This window comes from Cydia fagiglandana, chromosome 18 (assembly GCF_963556715.1).
Source record: "Cydia fagiglandana chromosome 18, ilCydFagi1.1, whole genome shotgun sequence".
Lineage (NCBI taxonomy): Eukaryota > Metazoa > Arthropoda > Insecta > Lepidoptera > Tortricidae > Cydia > Cydia fagiglandana.
In genome coordinates, this window is record NC_085949.1 from 4,656,656 (window position 1) to 4,676,949 (window position 20,294).

At 45.7% G+C, this 20,294-nt stretch overlaps 1 protein-coding gene across 1 annotated transcript in view; it reads right to left on the bottom strand.

Moving 5' to 3' along the window:
* Positions 1-20,294, bottom strand: part of LOC134673267 (unc-112-related protein-like) — an 84,084-nt gene that overhangs the window by 6,035 nt on the left and 57,755 nt on the right. Inside the window, exons 2-7 of the mRNA XM_063531232.1 lie at positions 12,356-12,587; positions 11,682-11,911; positions 11,040-11,263; positions 3,957-4,170; positions 3,391-3,578; positions 696-834 (exon numbers count right to left, since the gene is read on the bottom strand). Coding sequence (XP_063387302.1) covers positions 696-834; positions 3,391-3,578; positions 3,957-4,170; positions 11,040-11,263; positions 11,682-11,911; positions 12,356-12,587 — 1,227 coding nt within the window. The remainder of the gene's footprint in view (positions 1-695; positions 835-3,390; positions 3,579-3,956; positions 4,171-11,039; positions 11,264-11,681; positions 11,912-12,355; positions 12,588-20,294) is intronic.

The window sequence follows — 20,294 nt, forward strand, 5'->3', positions numbered from 1 at the left end:
GCACCATCATAGCGTCGTTACTGTGACGCTACCACATAATAAATAATAGTATTCTAGGTACAGAAGGTTCTCTAACAAAATGCAAAGTGGGTCAAGCGCGAGCAGGCGTCCGATCTGTAGCGGTGCGCGGCAACTACTACTGCTAGACACCAAAATTGGTGTGGGCCGCATGTACTTGTAGTGACGCGACGAAATCGCGGAGTGAGCCACGTCTGACGCTATAGTTCCTTTTTTAGCACTAGTAAAAGACTACGCAATCATGACGAGTCTTTTAATTGAAAAAACGCTTTTTAAAAATCAGTAACTATTATTCATGAAAGCAGAAGAATGTAAATAATAGTACGGCTCATTGGCAAAAAAGAGTGGAAATTAAAATGTGGCAACACTGTAGTGTCGTCCCTTTAGTGGCGCCCACGCCTGCCTGTGTGTGTGTCGGTGTCGCGCAGGCGAGGACTGACCCCGGCTACACATAAATCGTAGCGATTAAACTGTGCAGTCCGATTTGCGCAGTTTTATCTACCGTGTGTATCAAAAATCATTACGATAATCGACAACGATTTGTCATACACACGGTAAATAAAACTGCGCAAATCGGACTGCACAGTTTAATCGCTACGATTTATAGTTAGGTGTGTAGCCGGCATTAAGCGGTCGGTGTGTAACGAGTCGGGGTCCAACACCGGGCTGGCACTGACCTCGGCGCCGCGCAGCTCGGCGCAGTAGCCGGGCGCGTCGCCGCGCGCGGCCGCGTCGCGCGACGCGTGGATGCGCAGCACGCCGTCGCGGCACGACACCCAGCCGCGCTTGTACGCCTTCAGGGTGAAGCGTTTTGGTCTGTAAGTTACAAGGTATTTGTTATGTTTCATGTTAAGAGCCGACAGGAATGGTCATTTCTCCATACAAAGATACTCGACCGTTTCCTCCGTGGGTTTTAATGCTAGAGCAATGATTTTTTCAACACAGATTAATATTGTCAATATCTGTGTCGGACCGTTTTGCTTTTTTTGATATTTTTGGTTTTTAAGGCGCTAGAGCCCTTCCAAAATGGCCAAAATGGCCTCATTGACTATGCCGCAATGAGAGGCGTAGTATTCAAAACTGATATCAATTAGCCAAAAAAGCAAAACGGTCCGACACAGATATTTCATAATCATTTAAATTTCCAAATTTGGTTGCAATTGGTTAGGTTTTGGGGGAGGAAACAGTCGAGTACGAAACCTCGATTTTTGAGATTTTTACGCAGGATTTTTCGCCTTGTCCTTATCGCACTAGTTTTAGGAGCCGCTTCCGTTGGCGAAACGGGTATATTTACCTAAAATATTTAAAACTCAGCTCCTGTTTCGTATTAAGTAATAGGGATAACAATATCCAGCAAAATAAAGGCGATATTCTCATACAATATGAAATTAAGAACAGAAGTATAAAATGGCTTTCTGTTTTCATTTAATTATTCTACACAATATACCTATGTACAGTCAGCAGCAGAAGTTGCTAAACGGGCGAGGTGTTCAAAATTATTTTGACACGCTCCTATACTCTTAACAATAAAGTCGCGTCAAGATCCTTTTGAACAACTCGCCCGCTTAGCAACTTCTGCTGCTAACTGTACTATCATTATTGAATTTAAATCTCGTTAATTTTAATTTAAACGTATAAAAAAGTCCTAAGATAAAGAGGCAGAAGATATGATATGATAAGAAATAAATATAGTAAAATAAAAGTAAATACATCTACAGTATTCTATAACATAGTAAAAGTATGTAACAAACTATAACAAATATAAATATTTACAAATTAAGTAGATTAATATTAAAAACAAGTACCACAGTAATAACAACAAACTACATTACAAAGGAATGTTACATAAAATATATAAATTAATAAATTAATGACAATACACATTACCTATGTCATTAGTAGGGAGGTATGGAATATTATAAAATAAAAAATATAAAAATAGAATGGTTATTTTGAAATCTGTCATTTGTTAAATTTGCACCCAAGATACAATCTATCGAGTGACTTTTGCGTATAGTCGCACCAAACAAAGTCTGCAGCGTATTTGATAGCCCACGCTGCCCACGCAATGTAAGTGTTATGTATACGTCATAATTTCATAGAAGTTTGACGTTTAAAATGACACTTGCACTGCGTGGGCTATCAAAATCGCAGACTTTTTACGGTCTAACTATATATATTTTAGTACTGCTAAGTTACATATCCTATAAGCCGTTTTATGTACAAATCCGCGTTAAAACTTGCACCAGATAAAATAAATATAAACATGAACATTAAAAAAGAACGACTAAGTTCTGCGATTACACACAATTATTGTGACAATTATGTCAACCAAAACGACGTACTTTTTTTAAACACAACATCGTATTTCAGTTTTGAACATGTAACGGTTTTAGCAGGCGTGGCTCACTTCGCGATTTCGTCGCTTTGCTACAGGTAGCTAAAAGTACATCCGTTCGACCCCAATTTTGGGGTTTGCCATAAGCCGCGCGTGGCGCTGTCGCCACCTAGCGGCCATATCTGTGCTGATCGTGACGGACGCGTTTTGTTAGAGAGTGAGTCTTCTGTACATAGTACTATTATTTATTCTGTGGTTTTAGTAAAACAACATACGGGGTGGTAAATTGAAAATGGCTTACGCAACAACACAGAATTCGTTGTGACACTTGCTTTGGTCGCACGATGACACCAGATGAAAGAAGAAATTATGATATTAAATGTGTGCATATGAAGATATGGCTATTAAAAATACATAGTAATACAATAGTTTACACATAATATATTTAAATGAATATTCAGAAAAGGGAAGTAATAATAAGAGATAAGAGATAATAGAAACAGTAGATATTCTGAAAGAAAAATATGAAAAGATGAGAAAGCACTTTTAGAATTAATGATAGACGGCGGCATAGAAGTCCCGTATTTATTGGCGCGGAGCGGTCAAGTTTCCATTTATAGATTTGACCTTTTCGACACCAATGTCGTATATCCGCACCGTAGTTCCACTTACAAAGACGGATTAATCCGTCACAGACCACAGAGCAACATAGACCTACGTGCATATGCATAAAGTTCAATTTCAGTTTAGACACTTCGGTGACGTGGCTTCCGAGTGACAGCTTTTGTGTTTGACACGGCGGCGAAAATCTTAAGCCACTCGGTGCCCATATGTAAGTTCCCTAAGCCCTCTGACCTCATGTACTTGAGATGTCCAGTTAACTCGGGGACTTGTATGATATCTGATCACACTGGCGGGCCGCCTTCTAACTGTGTAACTCGACTGACTGACTGTTGTGACTCGTTGAACGTCATCTGCCGCTCCTTTGGACGTGTGTCATTTGTGTCCATATGTGAGTGCCTTAAGTTACTCACCTCATGTATTTGAGATGTCCAGCCAACTCCGGGACCTGCATGATGTCGGGTCTGGCGGGCGGGCCGCCTTCCAGCTGAGTCTCCAGCTCGCTGAGCGCCGCGTCGATGTCGTCGGGTGCGGCGTTGGAGGTGTGTCCGTCGGCGGCGTCCACGCTGCCGCCCGCGAGCGTCTGCAGCTCGATTTGAAGCTGGGGGACAAGGGTAACGATAAGTTTTTATTTTTGACACAAGCTTTTGTCGTTGACTGTACTTTTCTTTCAACAGGCAACTAATACTCATCGAAACAATTAAAATTATATATAAAAAACCGGACAAATGCGAGTCGGACTCGCCCACCGAGGGTTCCGTATTTTTTAGTATTTGTTGTTATAGCGGCAACAGAAATACATCATGTGTGAAAATTTCAACTGTCTAGCTATCACGGTTCATGAGATACAGCCTGTTGAGAGACGGATAGACGGACAGTGGAGTCTTAGTAATAGGGTCCCGTTTTTACACTTTGGGTACGGAACCCTAAAAACTATAGATTCCTAAATAGATTTTACCTATTTTAAGATATTTTTTACCTGTAACGCGGCGAATAGCAGCATCTCCTCCTCGGTGCAGTGCACCTCCTGGTTCAGGATCTGCCAGCGCGCCTGCTGGTACAGCTGGTTGAGGCGCGGTGCGTCCTGCGCACGCGCGGTCAGGTCGAAGAACGAGTAGAACTTAAAGCGGAGCTGGAGGGTGTCCCACTCTCGTATGCATTGCTCCATGATGGAGAGAGAGGAGTCTAGCCAGCTGGAATTGAAAATTTATAATTAATATTTGTTTGTACATAAATAATAATAAACACTATATTATGTGTTCCGTACTCCACATCGGATATCTTCATTGAGAGAGTAACGCGATCGTTGACCAATGATGCCGCTAGCGTCTATGTAGTCGCTCCGCCCCACGCCGTGACGTAGTTCCGCTTCCACTTCCTGCGAACCGTTGCTCGCTTCCCGCCACTCGCCACCGCCATGTCATTGTTTCGTCGACCGTCTTGACCGATGGTCCGCAAATATTTTTTGCGTATATTTTTGCAGCATGGTGCTTTAACATTTCCGATCCAAAGCTCGGTCGATTAAATAGTGAGATATGGCAGAGATCGCCACTATTAGTCTTTTGGCGGTCTCGCGATCGAAGTCATCGAACGGTGCTTTTCGATTCTACCCACTTTTTTCTTGCTAAATTAATTTTCACATTCCATGCTGCTAAAATCGTTACCGTTAACTCGCATTTTCGAGATCGAAGTAGGAAGTGCGTCAGTGGTTTTTGTTAACAAGTGGTAACAAGTCGCTCCGCATCGGAGAGGGAACGCGCGGTCATCGTGCCTGCGGCGGCGGCGGCGGCGCCCGGGCGGCGCGGCGGCGGACGGCCTGCGCGCGCCGCTGCCGGGTGCCGCGCTTCGCTGATAAGGAGGTTTGGATTGTCTCGAACCATCCGGTGAGCCAGTTTAAGATATTCTAATTTTATTGGCGTTCAGAAGTTACTTCGTCACTCGCGGAGGGTTCTCAGGCAGTAGCCTGGGAGTACCTCGTGTTGTTAGTTGCGGCGCGACCGGGGCGCCCGTCCCCCGGCGCGGGGGCGCGGGCCCGGCGCCCGCCCCCGCCCGCGCGCGCCGCGTCTTCTGCTGTCGTCCAAGGTGACTCCGAGACACCGCGACGCTGCGGGCCACGGTGGACGCCTCCAGTCCGCAGGACTCGGAGAGACGTCACACGCCCGCTCCTGTTGCTGTAGTCGCGGTGCGGACGCCTCCAGTCCGCGGGACTCCGAGAGACGTCACTCGCCCGCTCCTGTTGCTGCAGTCGCGGTGCGGACGCCTCCAGTCCGCGGGAGAGAGCCCGCTCCTGTTGCTGCAGTCGCGGTGCGGACGCCTCCAGTCCGCGGGACTCCGAGAGACGTCACACGCCCGCTCCTGTTGCTGCAGTCGCGGTGCGGACGCCTGTCGCGGTGCGGACGCCTCCAGTCCGCGGGACTCCGAGAGGCGTCACACGCCCGCTCCTGTTGCTGCAGTCGCGGTGCGGACGCCTCCAGTCCGCGGGACTCCGACAGACGTCACACGCCCGCTCCTGTTGCTACGCCCGCTCCTATTGCTGCAGTTGCGGTGCGGACGCTTCCAGTCCAGCGGGACTCCGAGAGATCCGCGTGGCTCTGCGAGACGTCACACGGCCGCTCCTGCAGCTGCGGGCGCATCGCGGGTGGATCGCGCCAAGGTGAAGGCGGACCGCTTCTGCGTCCCGACTGCTCGAGCGGAAGGAAGGTAAGTTACGTGTAAGCAGTGGAAATGCTACGAGTACAGCGACGATCGCCGCGTTGGTTGCCGGCCGTCATGACGTCGCTGGTGACCTACGCGCCGGTGTGGCCACCACGATGGCACCGCCGAGGGCAACAGCGTCGCCGTGATGATGCGTGCAACTACGAGCCTAGCCATCGGCGCCTCCCGTGCCGGTAACGTCCGTCACGCGCACCGGCGCCTGTCGAGCTGGCCGCCACGACGGCGCCTCTCGCACCTGAGCCTGGCGACGGTGGCCGCCATGATGGCGCCGCCCGCTCGATGACACCGCCTGCCCCCCCAGGCTGGCCGCCACGATGGCGCCTCTCGCATTACGCATCGACGCGGTGGCGGCGGCTGCCACAATGGCGCTGCCCGCCACGATGATGCCGCCCGCCACGATGGCACCACCACCTGCGCACTGGCGCCTCTCGAGCTGGCCGCCACGATGGCGCCTCTCGCCTCACAGCAGTGCCTCCCAGACCAGCCAGCCAGACGGCGACCGCCTCATGCACCGGTGCCTCCCGAGCTGGCCGCCACGATGGCGCCTCTCGCCGCACGCACCGGCGCCTCCCGAGCCGGTGGCGGCGGCCGCCACGATGGAGCCGCCCGCCTCACGCGACAACGCCTCTAGAGCGGGCCGCCACTATGGGTCCTCGCCTCACGCACCAGCGCTTCCCGAACCAGTGGCGGCCGCCATGAACCGCCCGGCCTCAGGCACGATGGCGCCCCTAGCTTCACGCACCGGCGCCTCCCGAGCGGCGGCGGTTGCCACAATCACGCCGATGCTGCCCACCGATGCTGCAACTACGACGATGTCGTCCCTTGCTCGCTGGGCGCCACAGTATCAGTTTTGTCCTGTCCACATGGTTCCATTGAGGTACGCAGGCGCCTATAGCTATGGTGCAGGTATAGGTATGGTATGGTACAGCACGAACAGACCGCTAAGCTCTTGGTTTCGGTTAAAGAATCCTCCGGCGACGGCAGACAAGGTCGTAAAGAGCCCCGTCCTAGCGCGGCTCGACTGCCCGGAGTTGAAAGCGGTAAGATATGTCGATACTCAGAGGAAAATACGTCGTGTTCCCGGGCTTCATAAAGGTGCTGATCGACTTCGCTGTGTCGCTTCGAAGCTCCTACGACTTCTCGAGGCCATGGAGTGGTCCAACCAGAGGACAGCTAGCGACAAGGCCCTGTGCGACCGCTCGAAACCGAGGTGAAAGGCATCGAAAAGGTCTGCAGACTTCACATAATTATCTCTGCTTGCTCGCGCTCTCCAGCTTAAGTTCCGTCTTACAAAGACGAACTCGTGCGAAAAGCCATAATAAACAAAATGGGACAAATAAACCCGCTGCGCCTGAACAAGCTTGAGTTTCCGGTGCTAAGAGAAAGGGGCCAGGAGGACTCCAGCAGTTTCCATCTGTCTGTATTCGACTTTATCGAAACAGTTTTGTTACGCAAAGCGCCAAAATCGATTTTAGACTTGATTTCATCAGTTCGATTTCCTTAAAAGCATGCTACTAACTCGATGCCCTATACTAACTCGATATAGGGTGTCTCTTCGGATAAAGCGAATTAGACCATCACGCTCCTAGACATCACGTGGGACACGCGGCACAACACACCGATTGAAAGTTTTCTTTTTCGCGACATACAGGCCTGCCTTGCTGCAGAGTTTCTCGCAGAAATGAGACTCAATGCCTTCTGTTCAGTCTCAAATTCGCAAACTTTAGTTCATGGAGGAAGGTGAAGCCTTCGCAGTCCCCAGCAACACGAAGCTGCCGAAAGCCTCGCACCACTTTCTTCCTCATCTTATGCAAGCAGTCCGTTACAATCTCCAATATTGGTAGACAATGTACGAGGTAAGGCCCTTTCAGCGAAGAGTAACCGTTAACGGGCCGCATCTGCAGCGCTGACGACAGAAGTGTAAACATACAACCGCACCGGTACAGTATACATAAAACGACGGCGACACTACATCCCTTCCGTTACTACGGCTGTCGCTAAAACTGCTGATGCCAGCAGATCGTCTACAGGTCGCGCTGGTTGCTTGCTACTTGCCAGGTCGGTACAACCCCCGAGGGCAACGGTTTATCAAGAAGTCACTGCGCGCCCGAGTGGCAGCTGCGCCCAGCAGCCGCCGAGACTGTCTTCACCTGACAGGCGCCTTGTTGGCCGGCCTCCGCTTTCGAGAGCCCTCGCACTGTGCCACGGTATTTCTTAACAGACTCATTGAACTGCTACCACGACCTTTGACAGCTGCCTGTGAGACTTGGCATGGATGTCTCCACCTCCCAGCCTAGTCTGTGTACTGCGACGGCGTGATAAGGAGTCTTAAAGCAGCTGTGGTAAGCTTGCAATTTACTGGCGGTCCTAGTGAACACAACGTCAGACCGCCCTCCCTTACGAGCCAACGACCTTAAGAATGAGGCGTAGCTCCTGTCAGATAGGACGCTCCAACACCGAGCTGGCGGGATCAGGAGTGACGTCCGCTACTGGCGTGACTGGCGCATGCATATAACATGCCAAGGTCTAACGCTACGTAGCGAACGAAACGCAACTGTCACTGTCTCACTAATATGGAAGAACCGGATATTCCCGATTCCGGTACTGTGTTTGTATAGAAAACAGTAACGGGAGCCCCTAGATCGTCCCCTTGTCCAGGCTGCATGTACGGCCACAATGTAGAAACGGTCTTTATGGTGCATCAAAAATAAGATCAACTGCCAGGTACCTCTATCCAGTGAAGTAGCGAGCTATCTCAGACGTCTATTTCTATTATCCATGTTAGCTTTCAGAACGATACTCGTTCATAAGCCTCTCACAAGTGCTGTGTATGAACCACTATCGGACACTATGCCTTCTTCCAACGCCATTAATAGCGAGACCAGCGCCTCCCAAAGCACCAGCTTGGGACGCGAGACATCTACTTGCCCTAATTTAAATAGCCCTACAACGTTAGGTACGTTAGAAGAAGTACGATAGAATAGCTGCCGCACTTTTGCTGTTAGCATCAGGCAGCAGGGTCAATGACCTTACTCTACTACACTGTAGCCCGGGCAATTACATAGATAACTTTAACGCTATTATTTTGTGTCCGAAATTCGGCTCTAAACCAGATAACGTGTCTTACCGACTGGACTCTTAGAAGCTCCGGAATAAAGTATAGACCCAGTATAAGTAGGTAGTCTGGGTACGTCACCTTGCGAGAATTACACAAAATGTTAGGGGACACTTCGCTTATTTCTTTCAGCCACAGTCTCATCCAAGCCGGCCTCGCCTACGATTGCTTTTGATCCACGATGTACTTAATAACTAAATTGGCTGGAAAGCTATTCACTTAGCGATATTTTCGCTTATGTTAATTGGGAACATGACTCGCCGAGATTCTGCGGATCGGATGCGATTTCGAATGAGAATTCTCTTAAACCAGTTTCGAACCTGAGATTACAATTTCAATTCTCAATTTCCTGTAATTCACATTATAACGAGTCACTGTGATTTCATGGGTTGCAATATGGTGTATACATATTTATTCGTTCTCTGAGTTCTATGACAGTAGGTGTAGCCCTATCGCTTGCGCGCCCGCTAACTCGCCACCAGGAGATAATAAACAGGTCTCAATGAAGATATCCGATGTGGAGTACGGAACACATAATATAAAAATTTTACCTTCCAATAAAATTATTATTATGTTTCCTATCCACATCGGATATCTGAGTAATGCCTTCCTGGCAGGCTACTAGGCTACTTTTATGCCGACGGTACTTCTCCTCAACAATGACATGGCGGTGGCGAGTGGCGGGAAGCGAGCAACGGTTCGCAGGAAGTGGAAGCGGAACTACGTCACGGCGTGGGGCGGAGCGACTACATAGACGCTAGCGGCATCATTGGTCAACGATCGCGTTACTCTCTCAATGAAGATATCCGATGTGGATAGGAAACATAATAATAATTTTATTGGAAGGTAAAATTTTTATATTAGTTATTACATTTATTTCGTACTTATTATAACGAATATAATTAGACTTTGGTTTGCCCTAAGGAAAACCGCAAAAAAGACAGACGCACTATCCTTAAAGCAACGAAAAACATAACTATGACGTGTTTGAATAACATTTAAATAAATAGCATATAGGCGAGTCAGCGAGTGGCAGCAGATTAGCGAGGACATCTAGAGCGTCGAGCGAGTCGCTTAAGCTATTTAGAAATGTTACTTCTCCTTACCCAACATTCATCCTAGACCGTTCCACAAGTGTCTTAGGCTTCAGAAGTGACTCTCTTGCTCTTAAGGGGAATCAGCGACGACATCTATAGCGTCGAGCGTGACGCGCTAGTTAAACTATAGAAGAAAAGTTCTTACCCAACGTTCATCCTAGCCCGTTCAACAAGTGTCTGCGTCAGAAGCGATCCCTAGACTGACTGTCTGGCTCTAAAGGCGAGTCAGCGAGTGACAAGTCAGCCAGGGCGTCGATAGCGTCGAGCAAGGCAAGGCAAGGTAGTTAATGATACTTGTGTCCTTACCCAACGTTCATCCTAGCCCGTTCAACGAGTGTCTTGGGCGTCAGAAGCGACTCTCTCGACTGACTGTCTGGCTCTAAAGGCGAGTGAGCGAGTGACAAGTCAGCCAGGGCTTCAATGGCGTCGAGCAAGCTGGTTCAGCTAATTAGAAATGTTAGGTACTTCTCCTTACCCAACATTCATCCTAGCCCGTTCAATAAGTGTCTTGGGCGTCAGAAGCGACTCTCTTGACTGACTGTCAGGCTCTAAAAGCGAGTCAGCGAGTGATAAGTCAGCCAGGGCGTCGATGGCGTCAAGCAAGCTGGTTAAGCTAGTTATAAATGTTACTTCTTCTTACCCAACATTCATCCTAGCCCGTTCAACCAGTGTCTTAGGCGTCAGCAGCGACTCTCTTGACTGACTGTCTGGCTCTAAAGGCGAGTCAGCGAGTGACAAGTCAGACAGGGCATCGATGGCGTCAAGCAAGCTGGTTAGGCTAGTTAGAAATGTTACTTCTTCTTACCCAACATTCATCCTAGCCCGTTCAACGAGTGTCTTAGGCGTCAGCAGCGACTCTCTGGACTGACTGTCTGGCTCTAAAGGCGAGTCAGCGAGTGACAAGTCAGCCAGGGCGTCGATAGCGTCAAGCAAGCTGGTTAAGCTAGTTATAAATGTTACTTCTTCTTACCCAACATTCATCCTAGCCCGTTCAACCAGTGTCTTAGGCGTCAGCAGCGACTCTCTGGACTGACTGTCTGGCTCTAAAGGCGAGTCAGCGAGTGACAAGTCAGACAGGGCATCGATGGCGTCAAGCAAGCTGGTTAGGCTAGTTAGAAATGTTACTTCTTCTTACCCAACATTCATCCTAGCCCGTTCAACAAGTGTCTTAGGCGTCAGCAGCGACTCTCTTGACTGACTGTCTGGCTCTAAAGGCGAGTCAGCGAGTGACAAGTCAGCCAGGGCGTCAATGGCGTCGAGCGAGGCGGCGCGCGGCGGCGTCCCGCAGTAGCCCCCGTCGCTGGAACCGTCGCTCTGTGTGCTGTAGATGTGGGTGCCATAGCGCCTGAGGGTGCCATTCTGAAAGTTGAAAAAAAAACGTTGTGCAAAATGTCGACAGCAGAAAATTTCCAAATGTTGATTTGAGTGCAAATTTTCTTGCGTAATGTATCTTCGATGATACAGTGGGAATAAATATACGGAACAGGCCAATCCAAGAGTGAAATGGAGTAAAATTGAATCGAGATATCTTAGAAATTCAAGTGAACATACATAGAACTTTGTATGGGTCTACTGTCTGGACTCATAGGTGTGAAGTTTTTACTCTGATTAAAATAAAAGAGAGCAAGTTCTTAATAGTGACAGGGAAAAATCTGACGGAAAAGTCCGATTCCCATCAAAAATGCAGGGAAATACATCATACCAAGTGGATATCCGTGAACTCTGTCTACTGAGAAATAGGCGTGATTTCACATATGTATAAAAAATATGTTCTTACCGATGCTACCGGTGTAGCTGACTGCGACCTCGGCGGTGGAGGCGTCGCCGGACACCCGTTAGACCTATCCAAGCTGTTGGACGATCCTCTGGTGGCGGCGATGAACGTGTTAGTATCCGGAGGTGCTGACGGCCGAAGCCGCTTCGCCTCTTTCAGGTTCTGGTAGTTCTGTTTGAGGTGGGACTGCTCCAGTGGATAGCAGAGGGACAATTCTTCTGGGTGCCGGATACCTGGAAAGATTTGTTGATAATTATTTTGCGTCATATGTGGCAACAACATGAGCTGACGAAATCCGCACAATCCTCAACACCGAGTTACATGTAGTTGCAAGACCAGAATAAATGCCGGGATAAGGTCAAAAAGAGCAATCAAGCTTCAATAGGGTGTTAACTTATTAAGATGCTTAAGGTATATGAGATGGAGCTAGACGATGGAGGACTTGAGTGTTAATCAGCACTCGTTATTGCTATTGATAAGTTTATAGTAATTCCAAATGAGTTATGAGTGTTATGATAAAGGCCTAAAGGGTTGACGTAGCAACAGATGCTACAGTATCCTACATTTTGGAGATCTTTCATTCACCAAGACTTGCAAAGTGAAAGCACCGCAGAAGCCTGGCAGTTGGATTCTCAGTAAGTATATGAAGATTAAGAGGCGTTCTCATTGGTACTCACCAAGACTCTTGCAAAGTTGTACCACCGCGCTGAACGTGTCAATAGAGAAGTCTATCTTGCAGTCGATGTATCTCAAGTCTGGCAGTTGGATCCTCAACGGTTTGTGCATAGGTGTGAAGTGTAGACATGCGTCGGCGTGGACACCGCACTGGTCGAGGGTCTGGCGGGGTTTGGAGAGCCATTTGTTGCGGGTTGGCCACCAGAGGGCGTGGTCGGACCAGTCTTTCTTGAACTCTGGAAAGATGAAAAGAAAACGTTAGGATAAATATTTAACTGGAATGGTTCAGGATACTCTGTTTTAATAGAAATATTACATATTTGTCGTGTTTTCATTTACGAGCCCCGATGCATATGTTTTCGTCAGGTGACCCCATTTTTGAGGTTCTCGCATTTGTTCAAAAATAATGTTTTTGTTTAAAAATTACTAATATTTAATGCTTATACTAATGTAATTTAATTTTATATGGTAATACTCTGCAATAACTAAATCCAAATACAAGAAATACCGTTTGTACTGAAAGAAAAAAAAAATGATTTTTTATATTTTTTTTGACGGGTAGGACTACAACATATGTGAAAAGAGCTATTACCAGGGAAAGCAATAGGGCTCTGCCAATGTACTGACAATTTTGTTTCGAGCCCATGCACGCAGCAGTGCTGTAAGAGAGGACAATATGATTTGGACAACGTTTTTGAAAAGTCCGTTTTTTCAGCAATAAAAGTCTCATGCAATTTTATAATACGATCAAAATAAACTACATTAAACATTGCTATTATGGTTCCCATTACTGGGTCAAGTGGGTCATTATATGTTCATGTGTAAAATTTATTAAAATAAATAAAATTGTTGCGCGGAACTAGACGAAATCCTTTGCATCGGGGCTCGTATACCTTTACAAGAATTTAAAGCCACATCAAACTCAAGCTCCGATAGCATCATCGGCAAACAGTAGTCCCGGGATTTCGACGCCGGGAACAATTTCGTCCGGAGTGTTTTTTTTATACAAACCTAATTGTTCCTGGATTAAATTGTGTGTCCCAAAATAGTTATTTACCTATTCATTTAAATTTTTGTATGAATCGGACCATGTTTACTTTCGATGATCCAGGTCACATTGTATTTTATTAGTTTTATTACCCTTCAAAGCAGTTACACGTTGTTACATAGTATATCAATTTACACATGTAAATGAAATCATATCCTGCTGAGTCAGGGCAATAGTAAGCACATTATCATTTATCCTAATCTAAAAACTTATATTTAAACCATATTTATAACCAGTTTTATTCTGCGAACCTGAAAGACTTGTTAGTCGCACTTCTATTAGAACTAGGGCTCCCGGTATCCGTGTTACACGCCGAAACGAATACCCGTGTTCTTAAGACCGGCGGTGCTAAGAACACGGTTTACACGGAACCGCCGGGATCCGGATACGTATCCAAGAAACGTTCCCAAGAAACGTTTCTCAGATACGTATCTCCGTTTACACGGGTACTTAACACCGGTCCGAACGGATCCGAAACAGTTTGAGCCAATCAATGCTCTAGGTCTGGGTATGCAAGGTCTAGTATTGAATGTTAACTTCAGATGAAGTCGTTTAGCGTAAGAATTTTTTAAAATTATTTATATCAGTTTTAACACATGTGTTAATATATCATATTTAGCCAACTATACAATATATGAATGGAAGTAGGTGTCCTTATTCTATATAGTCTACTATTTTTAATTTTAAACCTACCCGTCCCTAGTTTAGAACCTTCATTTTTTTACTATTATTACTTTTAAGCTAATTTCATTACATATTACATTTCAACCAAAGAAACACATTTTATATACCTATAATGGTGTAAGTTATATAGTTTCGCGAAGAATAGGTGTGCAGATAAATACTACCTACTACTACTTTGAGGTCATTTGTTATTTTTATCAATTACCTAACTGTTGCGCGAGAACAGCAAATCCACCAACGATGCAAAAAAAAGTACACAAAAGCGGCATTTGAAACGCAGGATTTCACGCGAGAACTTTAAAAACCCATGCTACCTTGGTTACCTTGCAATTATATTGTTAAATACATTAAAATAGATCTCAAAATTGGTAATCATTCATGTTCACTTGGGTCACTTTCACACTAGTGCTCAGGTAATAAATGCCAGCCGGTGGTGTTCCATTCAACGTGTTGTTTTCCAATACCCTTTTGTCTGATATCGCCGAAGACAAGTAGCATCCCAAATCGTTATCAGACCTGCCATAGCCAATTCTAAGCTTTATGTCGGTGTACTAAGAAGAACCTGTCTACACATACATGAAATTGTAACAAATGCAGCGGCTAAAATTAAAGAAGCAAATATATCGAAGCAAATGATTTATTAATAATAAACCATAAAGTATTAGTATTTGAAGTATACAAAATACTATTTTGATAAGTAGCATAGGTATACTGTATTTCTAATTTTCTACTCGTATTGCAACATTGCAAGCAAAAACTACCTGCGCAGAAAAGGGTTACGAGTATTTAAACCGTTTGTTGAATTTCGACTCTATGGACCACGGAATAAGGTTAGATATAACGGAAACTCGTCATGAATCTTTTGTCTATTTATTTGTAGCTCTTAAGTACGTCGCGCCGGCTCGTTCCTTCGCTACTCGTCAAGGACGTGTCCGGAGCCACGGGTAAATAAGATCCGTTTCTTCGAATACCCGTTTATCCGTGGAGACGGATCTCAATTACACGTTTCTTAATTACACGTGCGGAACGGGCCAGAAAACCGTGTACGTGTTATTCGGAAACGGGTATTCGAAACGTGTAAACGAAACACGGACTCGACCGCGAGCCCTAAATTTAGAACTAAATCATCCACATTTCTCTTAAAAATATCCTGAGTAGTTTTTGCGTAAACAGCAACGATAATCATTGAAATATCCTTATAATTATCCTTCCTTAATAACTTTCCCGGTTATCATTAGCAGCATATCATAAAACACGTGTCATACGATAATATCCGACCAAAGAAATCGTCAAAACAATAAAAAAAGAACTTATCACAATAAGAAAAGCATGAAAGTTTCATCCTTCTTCACTAAGTCATCTGGCGATCAGTAACCCCATGACGTCATACCATACGATGTAGCTAGTATATACTGATCCGTTATGAAGAGAGATCCCGGTTTTTTGCCAGTGGTCAAGTAACGCTGGTCGTCTCGGATACGCTCTTATGCTTAAAAGGTAAGTTCTTACTAAGTTATTATAGGCGGTTAAGACTTTTTGGTATGAGTGGGATAGTCGTGAGCTTCCGTTGGTTCATGACTCACGTGCCTTGAGGGTTTACTGTTTGTGACATAAGGGCTTAAGAGGAAGTGGGATTGTGATTGTGTGAACATTTTGGATCTCGAATCTTGATTGTCTGTTTTCTTCTCTAAAATTGAAACTATTTCAATGTTTTTTTATATGATCAATTCAATTGGTATTTTGATTTGGGACGAGACTACAGAATACAATTCTTATTTCTGTGGACGAGACCAGTGTTGCCAGATGGTCACAATAGTCACATTTTTCGAGAATTTTGGCCTTCTCGTGTGACATGTGCGTGACTTTCGATCATGAGGCAATTTTTGTGACTTTTTAAGCTAGTCGAATTTTGGACAAGTTTAATTCTGCAATTCGTATTATTTAGGAACGCAGTGAACGCACCCAAGTTGACACTTGCACTGGCACTTTGACGTTACATGCACCATCACGTTTATTATAATAGTCGTGGCAAAATGAGACTTGTTACCTTGACATGACGGTGTTATTTAGTTTGATAGTATACCTAGTAGTTATCTATACGCCTCTGGCGGCCTCTGATTCGATCGGGCAGTTTAATCAGATTGGCGAAAATTTGACTAATCTGAATACGCCTTAAATCGGAGATTGACGCCAATTTTATTTCTGATCAAATCAGTCGATTTGTTCATCCCGTCTGGATACCGCTTAAAGGCTCTCGTGATTGTTCAAAAACTGATAAGAAAGTTGCATTTTATCCACATGTGAGGCAAAGTAATCAAGTGCAAATTTTGCTGGTAGAATTGATTATTTTCAGGAACAAAAATATCAATTGATTTATGGTGATATTATATTAGTACCCCTAAATTACTAGATTTTCATTTATTTCATAAGACAATTATTGTAAAAAACCCTAAAAATAATTCAAATAAAACTTAACCTACACAAAGCTTAAAATAACCCACCCTGCATCGTACCTGGCTCAAAGGTCCCCATAATGCCTGCAGCATTCCCCCGCTGAACTGCTATGGAGACCTGTTGAACCAAGTACGACCCAGAGCGAGGATCACCACCTCTCTCCCGCAAACGCCGGCCTATTTCCCCAAAAAGTCGGCGAGCTTCGACTCCCCACGGCCCCGCTGTCTCCAGTGCTACCGGCACAAAATCGTAAGCGGATGCCAGTGCGGAGTATTTAACGTGCTTTTGCTTGGCAGCAGTCTCCGCCGCCAAACCAGCACAACGCATGGTCTGCCCTAAATGGGATGCAGCAAACGTGCTCACGCAAGTTGCATCCCACAAGAGGCAGCGTCCTCTCCGCCACGGAACCAACGTAAGGCCGTCCGGCCTCTTCCCATCCGTGCGACTGAGACCCGGCGGCTCCAACACACAGGGAACATTTGCCGAAACCATGGCCCTCCGCACAATCTCATTTATAGAGTGGTGTCTCGGAAAACGGCCAGCGCATCGTCGGCAACTCAAGCCATGATGCCCGTTCTCCGCCACCCATGCTCCGCAGCCACAGCGGTGAGGCTCACATACCTTTGCCCCCAATCTGAGTGCCACAGCTATTCTCAGCGAGTCATTGTCTAGCATGGTACCCAGTTGAGGTGAGGGCAATGCATGGAGCCACGCCCCTGATTCTGGCTCCGCGATGGCCTTGAGACGCGCCAGATCTGCTCCCGAGGCACCAGACACCAATGAGCTGTATACATGTTTGCTCCGCACGTCGTCCCATTCCCGCTGTACGGCAGGGTTGTGAGGCCGCAAATCGCCCGGGACTGTGACCGACCATCTTGCCAGCGCTTCAGCAACGAATGGGACCGGGGAAATGCCACCATTCAAAGAAAAAATGCGAGTGGCAAGACCCTCAGCTCCAAACGAAGACGCAAGAAACGCCGCTAGTCCCACATCCTCCACGCGACGAATCCCCAAACCACCGTACCGAACAGGGAGTGCCGCTTGAACCCACTGTGCTTCACTGAGCTCCACGTTCAGAACTAGCTCCAAGGTCAACTTCAGCTGTCCATCTAACTCCCTCGCGTCGTCGACAAAAAGCCACGATGGCGACGTCCGTAAAATATAAGTCATCCGCGGAGTGGCAAAACAATTTCGCAACAATGTTAAAGCGACATGGGACGACAGATTCCCCAAGTGACCCCGCACTGCTTCAAGAGCCTCTTTTTTAGTCTGCAGAGCCGCACTGACCCCATCAGGAAATATTGGCGCCCCCAGCAGAGAAAGAGAAGCTTTATTGACCTTCTTAATACCTGGTAGCAACTCTTCCAGAGATCTTGACGAGGCATCCGGTACGAGACCACAAGCGTAGAGCTCACATTTTGTTGGGTTTACTTCCAACCCAATCTCCCTCAAAGCTGGTATAAGCTTCTTTAGGTCCTCGATTACCGCTTCAGGCGATCCACCAATGGTACCATCGTCAAGGTACCACACATTAAGAGGCGAGTTTAATGCGACAATGGCCTTTTGTATCGCCAAGCAAAAAATCAAAGGACCCAAAGGATCGCCCTGTTGAGCCCCAACTTGCGACAAGATTAAGCTGTCCTTGAGATACAAGTTGCTAGCACCCGAGTAGCATTGATACGCAAAAGGGTAGAGAGACGGCGCCAAATCTAAAACCTCCTTCAGAATAACGTCCCTGTCAACACAATTGAACGCGTTTTTTAAATCAATCTTGACAAGGACACTATTAGAGTTATCGTTACTTAAAACAAACGATCTAGTCGCATGTATAGCCGCCTCACACCCCCTCGCTGTACCAAAACCAACCTGCTGTGGCTGCAACTGCTCAGACATTCTATCTCGAACAGCACGACAGCCCAACTTCGCAGTCAGACGCCTAATTACGCTACCCACAGCAATCGGTCGTATGCCGCCATCCTTTTTTGAGAGTGCACATAACGAGGCGCCGTACAGGTAGGGCCTCACCTCCAAATTTAGCATACCCTTTAACAGGAAGTTGCACAGATCGGTAAGGGAATCCAATAAACGTCGACCATTATCACCCGCAGAAGAAGAAGTAAGCTCTTTAAGATGTTGTGGACGCAAACCGTCCAGTCCGGATGCAGAACCATTATAAAATGAGCCCAGTGCCTTAGCAACCTCATGGGACGTTACTGATAAAAAGGTGCTATTTCTATCTGGTTCCGGAGGATAACACAGCGGCCTAGATGGAGATGGATGCTTCTCTCGTAAAGAGTTCAAAGTATCCTGATCCACTGGTGCCAGCGAAGAATCAGACAGAAGCAACCGTACTGCACCCCTCACATCACCGTCGTAAACTTTAGCCTCTATAGCGCGATATTTAGAGCCCGATACGCGAGTTTCATGGTCATCACTGTCATCAGGAAAACATAAACTCGCACTTTCGATGTTTTCCTTGACTTTGGTGGTCAAAGATCGACTATCCGACTTGCTTTCTGGTACTCTCAGAGCTGAGAAAGAAAAAGTTAGGAAGGTGAACCAGTCGTAAACATCGTTTGTGTCTAAAACTTTTCGTACGACCTCACAAAGTCTACGCGCAGCTTGACTCCTTGCGCCCTTCGGAATATGCCTTAAAACACGCACGCTCGATTTCAAGGTTGGCAAAACCTCCCAGTTAACTGCCTGCATTTGCGGTGGAGCTGTTGTATTACCCGGGACCGCCTGAGATACAGTATTCACGAAATTTACATCAGGAACCGCTAGACTAGCAGTCTGGGCCACATCCTTGTGAACCTTACTTATGTGAATACTAAGACCCCGAGGTACAACATATAGCTTAGGCGACCCCGGACAATACGGGCACGTAGCCTTAGCTGGGCTACTCATATTCTAAAATAAATGTCACAATTATATTATATTTACAAGATACAATGCGCGAAAGTGTAAACAGAAAATTTTCCAAAATGTGTAAATTGTCACAACCCGGTCGCAACGGTATAAAATTTGTTCCTAGTAAAAACGAAATAAAAACGACAACATTAAATAATTAAAATAACATGTCAAAATCGTAAATACAAAAAAAAACCTTATAAAATAATATTATGTCATAAATGCCTAAAAAAAATTAAAACATTATTTATATTAAAATGAATTCAATTGATTTAAATTAAATTATAAAAATTTCTATATTGTGTACATAAAAAAAACCTTATAAAATAATATTATGTCAAAAATAGCAACTTAAAAAATCTAAAACATTATTCCATTATAACGAATTAAAATTCATTTAAATTAAATTATTAAAAATTCTATATTGTATACAAACACAAAAAATAGATAAAAAATAAAATTAAGTTTAAAATTTTAAACAAAAAAAAACCAAAAAATTTAAATATTAAAATAAATACAAAAAGATGCTGCCGCGCCGGGGATCGAACTTAGGACATAAGTGTTATCGGAGCCAAAAATTCTTCTCGAAACCCCTAGACCAAACTCCCAGTTGGCAACACGACGAAATTAAGAGTCTTTTAACGTAAATAAAGTCCGTCATAAAATGATTCCACCCTCGAAGTAAAAATTTAAGCACCCACAAAAACTGCATTCCATAGTAATTGTCATTCCAATACACAAAATTCCTTTTCTGCCACAACTTGCACTTGCATTGTTTTCTTTTGTTGAACAACACCTTGTAAGTATTCCGAAATGCTTGATATTCTTACTCCGCCCGGCACTTT